Genomic DNA, 13,765 nt, shown 5'->3' with positions numbered 1-13,765 from the left:
ATGTTTTATATCTTTTACCATCCCATGTGTGTGTGTGCAACGCGCCTATGTGGTATGGGACACTTAGACTCGTCTCACATACATTCATTTGATTGGGTCATTGCATATGCATTATATGTTGATCTAGTCTTCCACACCAATCATGAAGCCATCCTCTCATAGATTTACGCAACCCCATCAAGAGGGAATGATATGAAAATTAACTCTTGTTTATTGGGAATTATATTATCGGGGACGCTCGTGTGTATCGTGCCTGTTGCGCGTGTGTGCCTGTTGATACGTGTATTTTGATTTTATGGTTGCCTATATCTCATGACAGTGTTGGGATTAATTAATGTGTTCAATTAATTTTTTAACTAATGTGGATTACGTCTATGAGTATAGCTACCCAAAACATACGAGGGTACTGATTGAGGTGTCGTATGGCATGAGATGTGAGAGGGTACCAAATGAGGTATCGCACAATACGAGGGTACCGATTGAGGTGTCGTATGGATGGTGGATTGAGCGGTGGCGTGAAGATCAAGATAATTTTGTTAATCATGTATTAGAATTTTATGGCATTTTGTGTATATGATTTGTGATTTGATGATGAGTGCGAGGATCACCAATTTAGGTGTTGCATGACTTTTATTATTGCAGTCCCTGTTCACCCAAGCCTCTAAGCCATGCTTGGTCAATGAACCTCTAAGCCATGCTTGGTCAATGAACCTCTAAGACTATTTAAGGTATTCCATTTCCATAAGAACCTCTTATCCATGTTCGGACCTCTGCGTTTACCTTGCAGGTTGTGACATCGATAGCTACGAGCATGATGTTGTTGTTGCAGCATTTTCTTTTACACAACTGAGGACAGTTGCCTCCTCAAACGGGAGGACTATTACAGGTATATATTCTATCATATTTTGTATGCCTAATAATTGTAGAAAATATGCTTAATTTAATGTGTGCAAAAATCGGTTTAATGGAATGTGAGAATATGCACAAGGTTATTATATGTGCGAATATGCACAAGGTTATTGGTAAGTGTGCACAAAGTTATTTCATGCGTAAAGGCCCATTAGCATTTATATTTGGGCAAAGGTTTTGATATGTATAAACCTTAGGAACTTTCATATGGTTAATAATATGTAAAGCAATACCTAAAAGTGCGAAACGTAAGCCCAAATTGTACACACATCTATTATTAGCTCCTTGGGCTATTTTTATGAATACAGTTCTCTGAATACTCATGTCGTGAAAGTGGAGCTACACGTATGGGGGGGGAGATTGCAGCCAATCTTGTCTTGATGGTGATGTTATTCTTTCTCTTGTCTTATGCTATGCCATACTCTTTGATATCAATTTAATTCAAGTCTTTGTTTTATTTTTTCATGTATTTTGTGAGTTTTTAATCAAGAAGTACAAAAGAGTCCCGTGACAATAGCGTTGCTATTTTACTAGTGCATACGATAGTGGATCTTTAGTTTTATACACTTTGTGTGTGAACAAGCTCTTAGTGCCTGTTATTTTTGTTATAGTGGAAAAGCAAAGCCCAATTTTGTACAAGTCATCTATTATTAGCTCTAGGGCTAATTTTTACAATATAATATTAAAATACTCATATCGTTAAGGGAGCTATATGCATGAGGGGAAAGATTTGACCCAGTTGGCATCGACAGTGATGTTTATCTTTTCTTCTTGCAATTTGTTTATGATATGCTTGTCTTGTTAATTTGTGAAAAGTCTAAGATTTTGTTCAACTGATACACGTGAGCAAATTGATTTATTCTGCTATGTACGAGAGGTCTTGACAACATTGGTGACCAGCCAACATTAGCCATCAAGGGGATACATTAATCACCACCATAGTGTTGAAATATACAAGTGAATAGGGTGTGTGCGGGAACAAGCAAGAGGCTGTAAAAGAGAATGTGTAAATGTGAGAGAACCTGTGAAAAGGTGAGAACAATCTATTGGGAGAGAATAAAGGGTAGCATGAGAAGATTTAGGAGATGTGGAGATATTCTGGGAGAGGTGGAGAGAATCAAGCAAAAGAGGTAGGTCTATGTCACTTGTTAACCTTACTATGTTGATTACTACAACTCATTCATTGGGATTCCAAGGACAAAACCATGTTGAGCCATTTTGGAAATCATCCCTCTCATAATGTAATCCAATATGATTAAGCCATGAGCATTAGAATCACGCTGGATGTACATAATGCCATTATAAAGGCTAAAATTATTAAGCCATGGGCATTAGAATCATGCTATGTAGATGGATGTACATAATGCCATTATAAAGGCCAAAATTATAAATTCAAGTCACCATTCCTTTTTAAGAAGTATTCGACCTAGTGTGAACTCATGGCTAGGTATATAAGTCACTTTTTGAGTCATTGTATGGATTTTTACATATAATGTAATAGAGCTCATGACAAAATCGTGTGAGAGACTAAGAGAGCAAGCTTGCTACAATGTTATGCCTCTAGCATGCTTGCATTTTATTGTGTGTGTGTGTGTGTGTGTGTGTGTGTGTGTGTGTGTGTGTGTGAGAGAGAGAGAGAGAGAGAGAGAGAGAGAGAGAGAGAGAGAGAGAGAGAGAGAGAGAGGACTTCTTATGTGAGAGCACCTCAGAGTGACACGCTGGCAGAGTGAATGAAGGGAGTGGAGTAACCTAACAGAAATAGCATCATGAAGCTCAACTCAATATGCAAGTAATTTCCCATAGTTGCAATTCCATTATAGCTTAGTCCAAGGTGGAAAGTAACAATTACCATTGTCTTACAATTGTTTAAATCCTACTTGACTGTAATGCATCGTAGTGTTTTTTGCAACCCTCCAGTTGTATGTGATAGTAGTGCTATATCATTTTCATATAATAGACTACCATCTCAACTAAAGTGGAGCCCTAGCCACATATTCCATTAGTAAAATCTACCAATTCATCTATATCGAGCCCAAAAGTGCTTGAGGGAGAGAACAAACTTAATTTGCCCATATTGTACTCAACACTGGCTTTGAAGGTCCTTAGTCCATGTATATATAACCAAAGACGTAGTCATACTGTGATTGTGGTTCAGTAGGGCTCATCTTCCATCCCTAATTATGCCAATTGATTGAATAATTTTGTTAGTCTCATAACCTCTATGAAAATGCCCATTACTTTATTTCATGATATATTATTTTGGATGTAGGCGATGATTAAGTGGCAGATTATGTGTTAATCACGGGTGGAACATATATTGGACCACTATGAGATATTTTAGAAGACATAGCAGCACCTTTTATGGTTTCATATTTTGGCATTAATATCTTATAAGGCTAAGGCCTCAAACCTTTGTACATACCAATTAATATTTTATACTTTTGGTAGGCCCAAGACTTTATATTTATAGATTGCTATATTTTTGTAAGAGCTTTTACGCTCAAAAACTCAAAAGTACTTATGCTTTGTTTTTGGAGTTATCTTTTTGAAAAGCAAGCTTTTTAATACATATAAATATGGATGTTGGTACAAGAGGCCACGCTCATCTAGGGAAGATAACATAATCTTATGTCGACGGTGATCTCTTCTCTATTCTCTAGCGGTCTTGTTTATTTTATTTTGTTTATTAAGGTTTATGCTTTTAATTTGTGCAAGCCTATGCTATGCTCTAATTTTCATGCTTGTTTGAGAATTAGAATTCTTAAAGGTCGTGATAGTAGTAATCAGAGCTTTGGGCACCACTCAAGGAGAAGGACTTTTGAGAAAAACTCAAAAGTGAAATTTTACGCAATTAGTTGGAGCAAAGAAGGCAAAGGATGAAAATACTAAAGCTTCAAACAAAGGAGGAATACTTGCATGAGAAGGCTAAAGAATTGGGGCACTATCAAAAATTGATTTTTGTGAATTTTAACTCTCTCTTTCGCTTCTTGCTAATTTGTGTTGCCGCCTAAATTTGTTTTTCCTTTTTCTCTCTCTTTGTGTTGTCTGCCCCACCAACAATTCCTTCTCTGTTTCTTTTGTGCTGCCGGCATACAACTGCCCTTCTTTCCTTCTCTCTCTTTATTATTGGGTGCCATCGTTGATTCTCCTTGCTTCTCTCTCTTCGCTGTGTGCATGGATGGCCATCGCTTTTCCCATACTCTTTGCTAGCTTAAAAGCTTAAAACTTTACACCATAAAAGCTTTATTATTTAAAGCTATATACGCTTCAAAACTTTATAATTTATAAGCTTTACAACCTTCAAAACACTTTATATCTTAGAAGCTTAAAAGCTTTAATTTCAAAAGCTTTTAAAAACTTTAAAATTTATATTCAAAGAACCTTGTATCTCATAAAGCTTAAAACCTTTAAAGCTTTACTCTTAAAAAGCTTTCCATCCTTAAGCTCTTCTAAACTCTAGCCAAATTTCATAAAAGCCATAAAACTTTACAAGCTTTTAAGACTTACATTTAAAAAGCTTTAAGCTTTATACTCTACAACCTTATTTATTAAAAGCTAGTAAACCTTCCAAGCTTCAAAAAGCTCTACATTAAAACACTTTAAAGTATTCTCAGCTTTTCAATTACTCAAGTTACTAAAAGCCAATTCAGCATCAAGAGCTCTATAGAAGTAAGAACGGTATTTTAAATGGTTACTTTTTGGAGAATAAATCAAGGGTTCAAGAGCGATTTGTGCATTAAGGTTCTCCACCATGCGGGCTTCTTCGACATCTTTTTACACGAGTCAATCATGAGGACAATGATTACTCTCTTGAGCAAGATGATAATTCCAAACATGAGAATATTTTTTTATCATCTAGATATGCCTAAACCTACCTTGAGTCTGTAGAGACTAATCATGTAGTAAAATTAGCTCCTATATTCTATGGACCTTTCAAATTTATTTCCAAGATAAACGATAATGCATTTAAGTTGGAGTTATCCTCCAATTGGCATATTCATAATTCTTTTCACATTACTTTGTTAAGACCTTTCTTTTAAAGGATCTCTACCTTCTCATCCTACAATAATAGATGAAGAAGAACATCTTGTCCCCTGAGTCTATCATTGACCATGAGACCACCACTATATGCATAGGCAGCACTTATCTTAAGTATCTTGTGACTTTCAAGAATCATCCTATTGAAGATGCTAAGTGGATGATGCCAAATTTATTTCCAAGATAAACGATAATGCATTTAAAGTTAGAGTTACCTTCCAATTAGCATATTCATAATTCTTTTCACATTACTGTGTTAAGACCTTTTAAAGGACCTCTACCTTCTCATCCTACAATAAAACCTCCTAGATTAATAGACGAAGAAGAACATCTTGTCCTTGAGTCTATCATTGACCGTGAGACCACCACTACATGCATAGGCAACACTTATCTTTAAGTATCTTGTGACTTTCAAGAATCATCCTATTGAAGATGCCAAATGGATGATGCTAGAAAAGTTTTTTTGTTCTTACCAAAATCTCATCCACTCATACCATCCATGCAATTGAGGTCAATTGTCAACCGAGCAAGAGGAAATGTTAGCCATAACCTTTATGGGAATGCTCATTATTTTATTTTAGGATATATTATTTTGGATATGCCTTTTATTTATATCATACCAGGATTAATGTGTTTAATTAGCTATGTGCATTGACTAATATTATTTTGGATGCAAGCAATGATTGAGTTGCGGATTATGTGTTAATCACGGGTGGAAAATGTGTTGGACCACTATATCAGATATTTTGGAAGACACGTGAACACCTTTTATGGTTTTATATTTCAGCATTAATATTTTGTAAGGCTAAGGTCTCAAACATTTGGACATACCAATTAATATTTTATACTTTTGGTAGGCCAAAGAATTTATATTTGTAGCTTGCTATATTTTTGTAAGAGCTTTTACACTAAAAAAGTTAACAGCACTTGTGCTTTATTTTTGGAGTTATCTTTTTGAAAAGCAAACTTTTAATACATATAAATATGGGTGAGTGGTACAAGGAGCCACACTCATCCATGGGAGATTCAACCTAATCTTGTATCGATGGTGATCTTATCTTTATTCTCTAGCTCTCTTATTTATTTTATTTTGTTTATTAAGGTTTATACTTTTATTTTGTGCAAGTCTATGAGATGCTTTAATTTTTGTGCTTGAGAATTAGAATTTCTTCTCCAAGTGTCTTAAAGGTCCTGATAAATTTATTCTCCAAGTGTCTTAAAGGTCCTAATAAATTTGGCACTAAGGCCATGTGGAAATGCTCTTCATGTTGATGTGTTGCATACTCTCCTTTTGTGCCATACATGACTCTGTTCTTTTGTGCCATACATGACCATGTGTATTTTTTCATGGGGTATCCTCATTGTGGCAAACCGCCTTGCACTTGCATTTTGTATTACACTACTGTGATACATCCTAATCAAAAGTCTAAGAGGGACCTCAGCCTTGCTCACAAATAAGCGGCTCTAGCGTGACACCACCCTTGCTAAGCCATCTATTCTCATACTCATTCAAAAAAATAAAAAATCCTTTTATTCATACGTTATATACCTATAGTTCTCATTATCTTTTTTAAGTTTATTTATTTAAGAAAGTTTGATAGTTTTTCTAGTTTTTGTGGGCCACATATGTGTGGCAAGGAGGAGTAGTGTATTTCGTGGCTAAACCCCAAGGTTTAATTGATGCAATCAAAATAACAAACATGGAGAATGAACACGTCAAGGCCCATGGACGATGCCAATGGCATTTCATTCCACTAGTGGTGCAACCAACCATCAATATATATATGTTGGTTTAGGCTTTACATGAGCCTAAGCAGCTAAGGCCCTTAAGTGTGTTACATATGAGCGGGCCCTACTATAATTATCTCGCTTTTTTGTGTGTATCCTTTCATAGTGTCCTGAGACTCACCAATATAGTTAAACCTAATGTTACAGGACCATGGTACATGGAGATTAAATTATTTCACAAATTAAATAATAAAAGAAATTAACCATAACATCATAGCATAAATCAAGAGCATAACATCCTTTCATAGTGTCCTGAGACTCACCAATATAGTTAAACCTAATGTTACAGGACCATGGTACATGGAGATTAAATTATTTCACAAATTAAATAATAAAATTAATTAACCATAACATCATAGCATAAATCAAGAGCATAAATCAAAGAACATAAGAATTAAAGAACACAAGACTGGGTGCAATCTCCCCCCCGACGTGTGTGGCTCCACTCCCACACGCGGTATTTTAATCATATTAATAAATTTAGCCCTTGGAGCCATAAATAACATAGCTTTTTCCAAAATTGGGCTTTTACAAAATTGAACCTTAGTCCAATGCTTTTAAAGCATCTCATAAAAAAGAATCCTTGCCCAACATATCTACAATGGGCCAAACCATACAAAATTAAATATTTAGCACACATGTGCTTGGCTAGATAATCTCGTCCAATGTCCACCTTGGTTGTCTCGAACCCATGATCTATACTCAACATAATCCACAATGTTAGATCACAATTACTTTGGAATCACTCACAAAAACATTCAACGCACCTTTCTCTAGTATCTATGGCTCCTTGAAGTTGGCAATGTATCTTATTGTAAAAGCTTATTTATTATGTAGGTGTATAAAAAGGCTTCTTCATGTTCTTGGTTCCCTATATGGAGACAATGAACTGTACAAAAAAGAGGTCAAGCCTATTCAAGTGCCCAAGCAAGGAGACCCACGCTCCTGTGGGACGGAGATCAATGATACATGCAGAATATATTCTTCAAAGTCTCTTCTCCATGAATCCTTTCATGTCCAAGTATGTCATTATGTATTTAAGTGGATTTACTTCCACAAATCCTCACACGCATCACATGTGTCTTAAAGTTTATCGGAATCACTCTCACGATAAAATTCATAGAACCTTTACACGCGTTACATGTGTCTTAGAGTTGATCGGACTCACTCACAATCAAACTCACACATTGGATTCACTCACAATATTTTCATACGCATCACACGTATTCAAAAGTCTACCACACGTCTCACACATGTCACAGTTGGTTGGACTCACTTACAACCAAGTAGGATCACCCTCATCAAGAATTATTTCAAAAGAGTTGATCGGACTCACTCACGATCAAATTCTTACATTGGATTCACTCACAATGTTTTCATACGCATCACACGTATTCAAAAAGTATACCACACGTCTCACATGTGTCACAGCTGGTTGGACTCACTCATAACCAAGTAGGGTCACCCTCATCAAGAATTATTTCAAAAGAGTTGATCGGACTCACTTGCGGGACCCTTCAAATCTTTTTGAAGAAATAATTAAAAACTCATAAATTATATCAAAAATCAAAACAAAGACTTGAATTAAATTGAAATCAAATCACACAGCATAACATAATACAAGAGAGAAAGAATAACATCACCATCAACACAAGATTGGGTGCAATCTCCCCTCCATGCCGTGTAGCTCCACTTCCACGACATGAGTATTTAGAGAATTTTATTTCATAAAATTAGCCCAAGGATGTAATAATAGATGAGTGTACAAATTGGGCTTCCTTTACCCACTTTTGGGGTATTGCTTTACACATTTTTAACCATATGAGGTCTCCTAAGGTTTATACATATAAAAACCTTTGCCCAAATAAACTTGCTACTAGTGGGCCTTGTTACATAAAATGACTATGTACACCTTTACACCTATATATTAATCTCGTGCCCACTTGCATATTCCATTAAATTGAATCCTGCACAAATTAATTTAAACATATTTTGTAAGATCATTAATTCATCAAAAATATGATAAAATATACCTAATCCCCAATATCAATTTTGAACATAACATTTGTCCCTCCCTCAAAAGTTCACGCCCTTTGAAATGAAATGAGAAAATTACCTAATCCCCAGGTAGGATATGCTAGAGAGAGAGAGAGAGAGAGAGAGAGAGAGAGAGAGAGAGAGAGAGAGAGAGAGAGAGAGCACATGGAGGGCAATCTGACGACACTGGCGCTAGAGGCGTTGGCGACGTTGGGTGTGGTGGACTTCCTAGCGAAGTTATAACAATTACCTCCTGCATATGCAGGGAGGCCCAATACTGTGCGACACAAAGAGAGAGAGGATAACCACCGCACAAAGAGTTGAAATGACACATAACCACCAAATTTACTTGAAAGGACCTTATAAAGACCTCGGAAAGCATCTCCTTCACTAATTAAAATACATTTTCTTTTTCCACTCGTTGTTGTAGGCCCCTATTTTGGTGACTAGGCCTCTATTTGGTGACTTCCCTTCATATGTAGTTTGCCATTCTTGTTAATTGAGTATCTTACAATCTAAATAATCAATCGTACTTTCATATGTGATGTGGCCCCATGAACATTGCTAGGAAATACATATTTTAAGTAATATTATTTTATTATTTAATATACCAAGAAGGATTGGATCATGCGCAAGGTGTTAGGGTACGCCTAAGCAATATAAAAAGCCAATTTATAAAAGATTTAAGATTTATGGGCTACGCACAACACAGTCACATAGAGAACTGTTGGAATCCCAGGAGGTCTGCTCTGTCATCGCGATCGTCCATACATCAACACAGGGTAGTGTTTTCTCTCTAGCTCTAGGGTCTGCTTTTGGCTTTTTGTTTTGTTTTTTTTTTTGCTTTTCGACATCTCCTCCATGGCGATCACTCGCAGGTATGTGCTCCCTTGCCCTCCCTGAAAACTCCACAGCTTTTTCTGATTTTCTTTCCATCGCCAAGTTAGGGTTCCTGCATACTCCGTAGTTTTTTTTTTTGGTTCCCTTCCTGACTCCCGTAGCTTCCTGCTTTTTTGTTTGGGCTTCGTCTCTTTTTTTGTCCATTGTAGAAAAATCTGTAGAATCTGCATTTCTTTCTTGTGCTTTGATCACAGGCCTGTTCTTACCTGCCGCCATAGCCATGAAGGCTATGATTTCTACCCACTTACCATCTCCTTTTCCTGTTAATATGCCAGAAAAGCTACTGGATGGGAAGGGCCTTATACATAGATACATAACTCTTAGAGTAACTGGTCAGATCAAGTCTGGCAAAGATGTCAAACTTAACAATTGGCCTCATCCTTGAGAAGGTAACCTTTACATCCCTAGCTTTGTAGAGTGCTTTCTCCTCATTTATGATGTGAAACTTTGACTAAAATGTTGTCTTCCTGTGTGCAGATCGCTTCCAAGGACAAGGATTACCGGTACATGGCCACGTCTGATCTTTTGAACGAGCTGCAGAAAGAGACATTCAAAGCAGATCCTGATGTTGAGCGGAAAGTCTTGCACATTGTTCTTCAACAACTCGATGATCCAAGTGGAGATATCTCTGGGATTGCTGTGAAATGGTAAGCATAGTGCTTGCATACATGGAGATGCTTGCATACATGGAGATGCTTTTGGGATTGTTGGTCTACTTTATTTAAGAGTTAGTCTGATTTGGTAGTCTGAATCATGCATAGAAAGGTCGCCTTGTCCATATTTTTTATTATTGAAACAGTTGCAGGTACATCGGCTGAGGATCCACCAATCCAAGGGCTCTGCAGAAGACTCTTGTGGGCCACTTTTGCAAGTTGTAGGACTGCACATATGCTGGCTGAATGCTGAAGAGGGGCTTCAAGATTTGCGTGGAGAGGATGAACTGAATTCTGTTTTGATTGCTTATGCTGAATACCAAGCGCTTGCTTATATATGAATATATGCTGCTGGTCGGCCAGTCGGCCTGTTCTATATGGACAATAAAATGCCAACATTAGCATTAAATGCTAGCGCTTCACTTTATGTAACATAAAATGATATTGTCCAACATTTTATGCTGGCCGACTGCCTAATCATACCCGATTGCTGCTGTAGATGCTATTTAGGCTGGCCGACTGGAGCATGGCTGCTCCCTATTGCTGTCGGCTGGCCCTAGGTGCTGTCCAAGCTTGTAAACGCCCTTAAACAGATTGGTGAATGGTGTTGTAGCCATGGGCTGGCCCATAGGCATGCAACATTTCAACACATGCTTGCTAATGCTTCTAATGCAAGACCTGTGCTAAGGTTGATTGCTTCATGTACTTATCTGATGGGGTTCTTCAAGTGGGTTAAGAGGATAGACTCCAGTTTGACCTCTATGGCTCGGAGACTGACCTACGTAGCTTGTGCATGATTGTCCCTCGTTGAGGGTTCACAATGGGGTCATGGCGTACGACAAATGTTGCTAAAGAAGGTAGTATTACTGTACAAATGCTGCACTGATGATGAAGCGAGTGTCACTGTGCACCCCAGTGCAGGACACACGTGACATTCCCTTTTGGTAAGCGGCAAGTTCAAGGCTTCAAGTAGTCGGCTAATAACTAGACGTACTCTTGAAAGAACTCTTCATCTAGCCATACCGCTTCATGGGTTCGTCGGTCCTTGAACTTCGTATAGAATTGTCTGAATCTTCGACTGGAACCATGCTTCCATCTAGGGAGGAGGAGTTGTTCTGGCTCTATGACTATTGCTTTGTCGATCATATCTAGTTGCTGGTCTTCTGATACATCCTGCAATGTTGGATCTACAAAGAGACATCACTTAACTTCTAAATGATTGTTAAGAGCCGAAACTACGGATTGAAAGCTTGGGACAATGCTTGTCCACTTGTTTCAGCTGTTGCTTCATGATCCAGAGATATATCCAATCCCCTTCCTTAAAATTAACATCTCTTGGATTTGTTGGCTTGCCGGGTATAAGCTTCTTGAGCTTTGGCAAGGCGTTCCTTAATTGACTCAATGATTTTTGAAAATGTTTCGGTAGACTTGTTGGTCTCTAAGGATGGTGATACTTGTCTCGTCAAAAGAGATGAGAATCGGCGACTAAATGCTCTCGGCTAATAGCAGACGAGTGAGTATCATTTAGGATTGCTTGTACCAATGGAAGGTATTGTTCCCATTCAGATCGTTGGTGGTGCATGCATTGAAGCCTTGCTGTACTGATCCACAATTCTAAGCTTGATTAAGAACAAGATGTTGATTTAAACACGATCAAGATAGAGGAGAGAGAAAAAGAGAGATGGTTGGTGTTAAGGTTTTTTGGTATTTCATGTGGTACAAAAAGAGTACTGAAAGAATGTACATGATGCAAGCCTTTGGTTAGCCCCTAGGGGGTGACCTCTGGCCTTCTACATACTTCTGCGAACTTCTAGACTTCTGAAATGAATGTTGGAGATGTTAGTCGGCTAGCAGATAGTGATGTCGGCTAGGTCTTGGACAAAACTAGACATTAAATGCCCCTTTATATGTTGCGCTTATCATTATTGCTATCCGCATGTTGCTAACCTTCATCTATGCGCTGGCCGCTTGCTGATTGGGACCCATGCTGGCTGTCGACAGGGTTCCATGTCCTCCAATGATGCTGGTGATGATGTTGATGATGTTGTTGTCGATGATGATGATGATGATGATGAGGCTACTGATGGCATTGATGATGGTAATGATGCTCTAAATGCTTGACCTTCATATATACGTTGGCCGCCTGCTGCCTGGGATCCCATGCTGGTTGTTGACAAGCCCCATCTATTCTTAATTGTACTCGCCACCTACTGTACTCGCGTCCGCCTGAATTCCCCCAGTCGTCCGTACTGTTGTGCCTAGACTGGATTGCGCCACTGCCGCCTTCTGGCTACCACCGCCAGCGCTTGTGCCATCTACGCCAGCCAATGTCACTAATTGTTGTGTGTGCCTCCTACCATAACCAACACCACCTGTCTGTGCCAGCCGCCGCCACTATACCTACTACTGTGCGCCACCTGCCATACATCCACCTACGTTGCTTGCCATATATCCACTTGCGTCAGCTTGTGCCGCCGCCTGTTGGTTGCGCCACTTGCTATGAACCGCCTGGCTGCCAGCACCACCTGCCGTATTGCCACATGGTACCGCTCCAATTTAAGCTCCTTTGTGTGGCCTCTTTTGTGGGCTGTCTTCTACTCCAGATTGGGCACTTAATCTTTAGTTGTTCATCATTAAAGCTTCATCATCTACCTGTATCTCTTGGTACCTCAAGTTTTGGATACGTTGGATTTGGATTGGTACTAGCTCAGTGAGAGATTCCTTGAGGGCCATCCCCGTGGTGTGCTCGGCAAAAGGATCTCGTGCCTCAACATCAACATCGACTCCGACTTGCGTTTCTACATTGGCATATTTGTTTGCTTTTGTATTCATTGATATATTGATCCTGGCTTGCAAACCCATGGATTGCTCTTGAATAAATTCCTAAAAGAGGGACGAGGAATGTTCCCCATCTATTCTTAACTGTTAGATTGTTTAGCGCCTTGCACACATAAGTGTGCGGTCTTATCCTTCTTTTGGACAAACAAGATGGGAGTAGCAAATGGGGCAAGGAGGAAGGCCGGATAAATCTAGCCCGGAGTAGTTGGGATAACATCATTAGATTGAGAGCATATATAAATCAAAGCACACTGCAGCTTTTCTTATGGCTCGTTGGGCGAGAATGTGGGAAATGAGTGGTATTCCAAGAATGCTCCTATCCTCGCTAATCACGATCGGCTGAAAGGACACTTGCTCAAATACAAGAAGTAAAATTGCTGAATTTGACAAGAGACACACAATGAGCCGGAACGGCCGACCCCTCCCTTGAGTAAATTGTATTACTATTGGAGAAATTCAATACATAGCTTCACGGGCATCCATTGCCAAATCCTCCATGCCAATGCATATGAAATTCAGCATTTAGAAAACAATGGTGTGTCGATGTAGATCACCAAGGAGCTGCCTTGATGCCCGGCCCGACTTCAGTGCCCATATTCTCT

General features: G+C 38.7%; 1 protein-coding gene across 4 annotated transcripts in view; it reads left to right on the top strand.

The window, feature by feature from the left end:
- Nucleotides 1-9,400: 9,400 nt before the first annotated feature.
- Nucleotides 9,401-13,765, top strand: part of LOC147630413 (cullin-associated NEDD8-dissociated protein 1-like) — a 57,497-nt gene continuing 53,132 nt past the window's right edge. Inside the window, exons 1-3 of one of the 4 annotated variants that reach the window (XM_086810282.1) lie at nt 9,401-9,650; nt 9,948-10,061; nt 10,150-10,319. In XM_086810282.1, coding sequence (XP_086666408.1) covers nt 10,026-10,061; nt 10,150-10,319 — 206 coding nt within the window. In that variant the 5' untranslated portion in view covers nt 9,401-9,650; nt 9,948-10,025. The remainder of the gene's footprint in view (nt 9,651-9,947; nt 10,062-10,149; nt 10,320-13,765) is intronic. The other 3 variants (XM_086810281.1, XM_086810279.1, XM_086810280.1) reach the window with 3 other exon arrangements.

Source organism: Cibotium barometz, chromosome 16, assembly GCF_041138505.1.
Source record: "Cibotium barometz isolate CiBa-2024 chromosome 16, ASM4113850v1, whole genome shotgun sequence".
Taxonomy (NCBI): Eukaryota; Viridiplantae; Streptophyta; class Polypodiopsida; order Cyatheales; family Cibotiaceae; genus Cibotium; species Cibotium barometz.
Note: the sequence above shows the minus strand (reverse complement) of the source record. Positions and strands in the feature narration are given on the sequence as shown.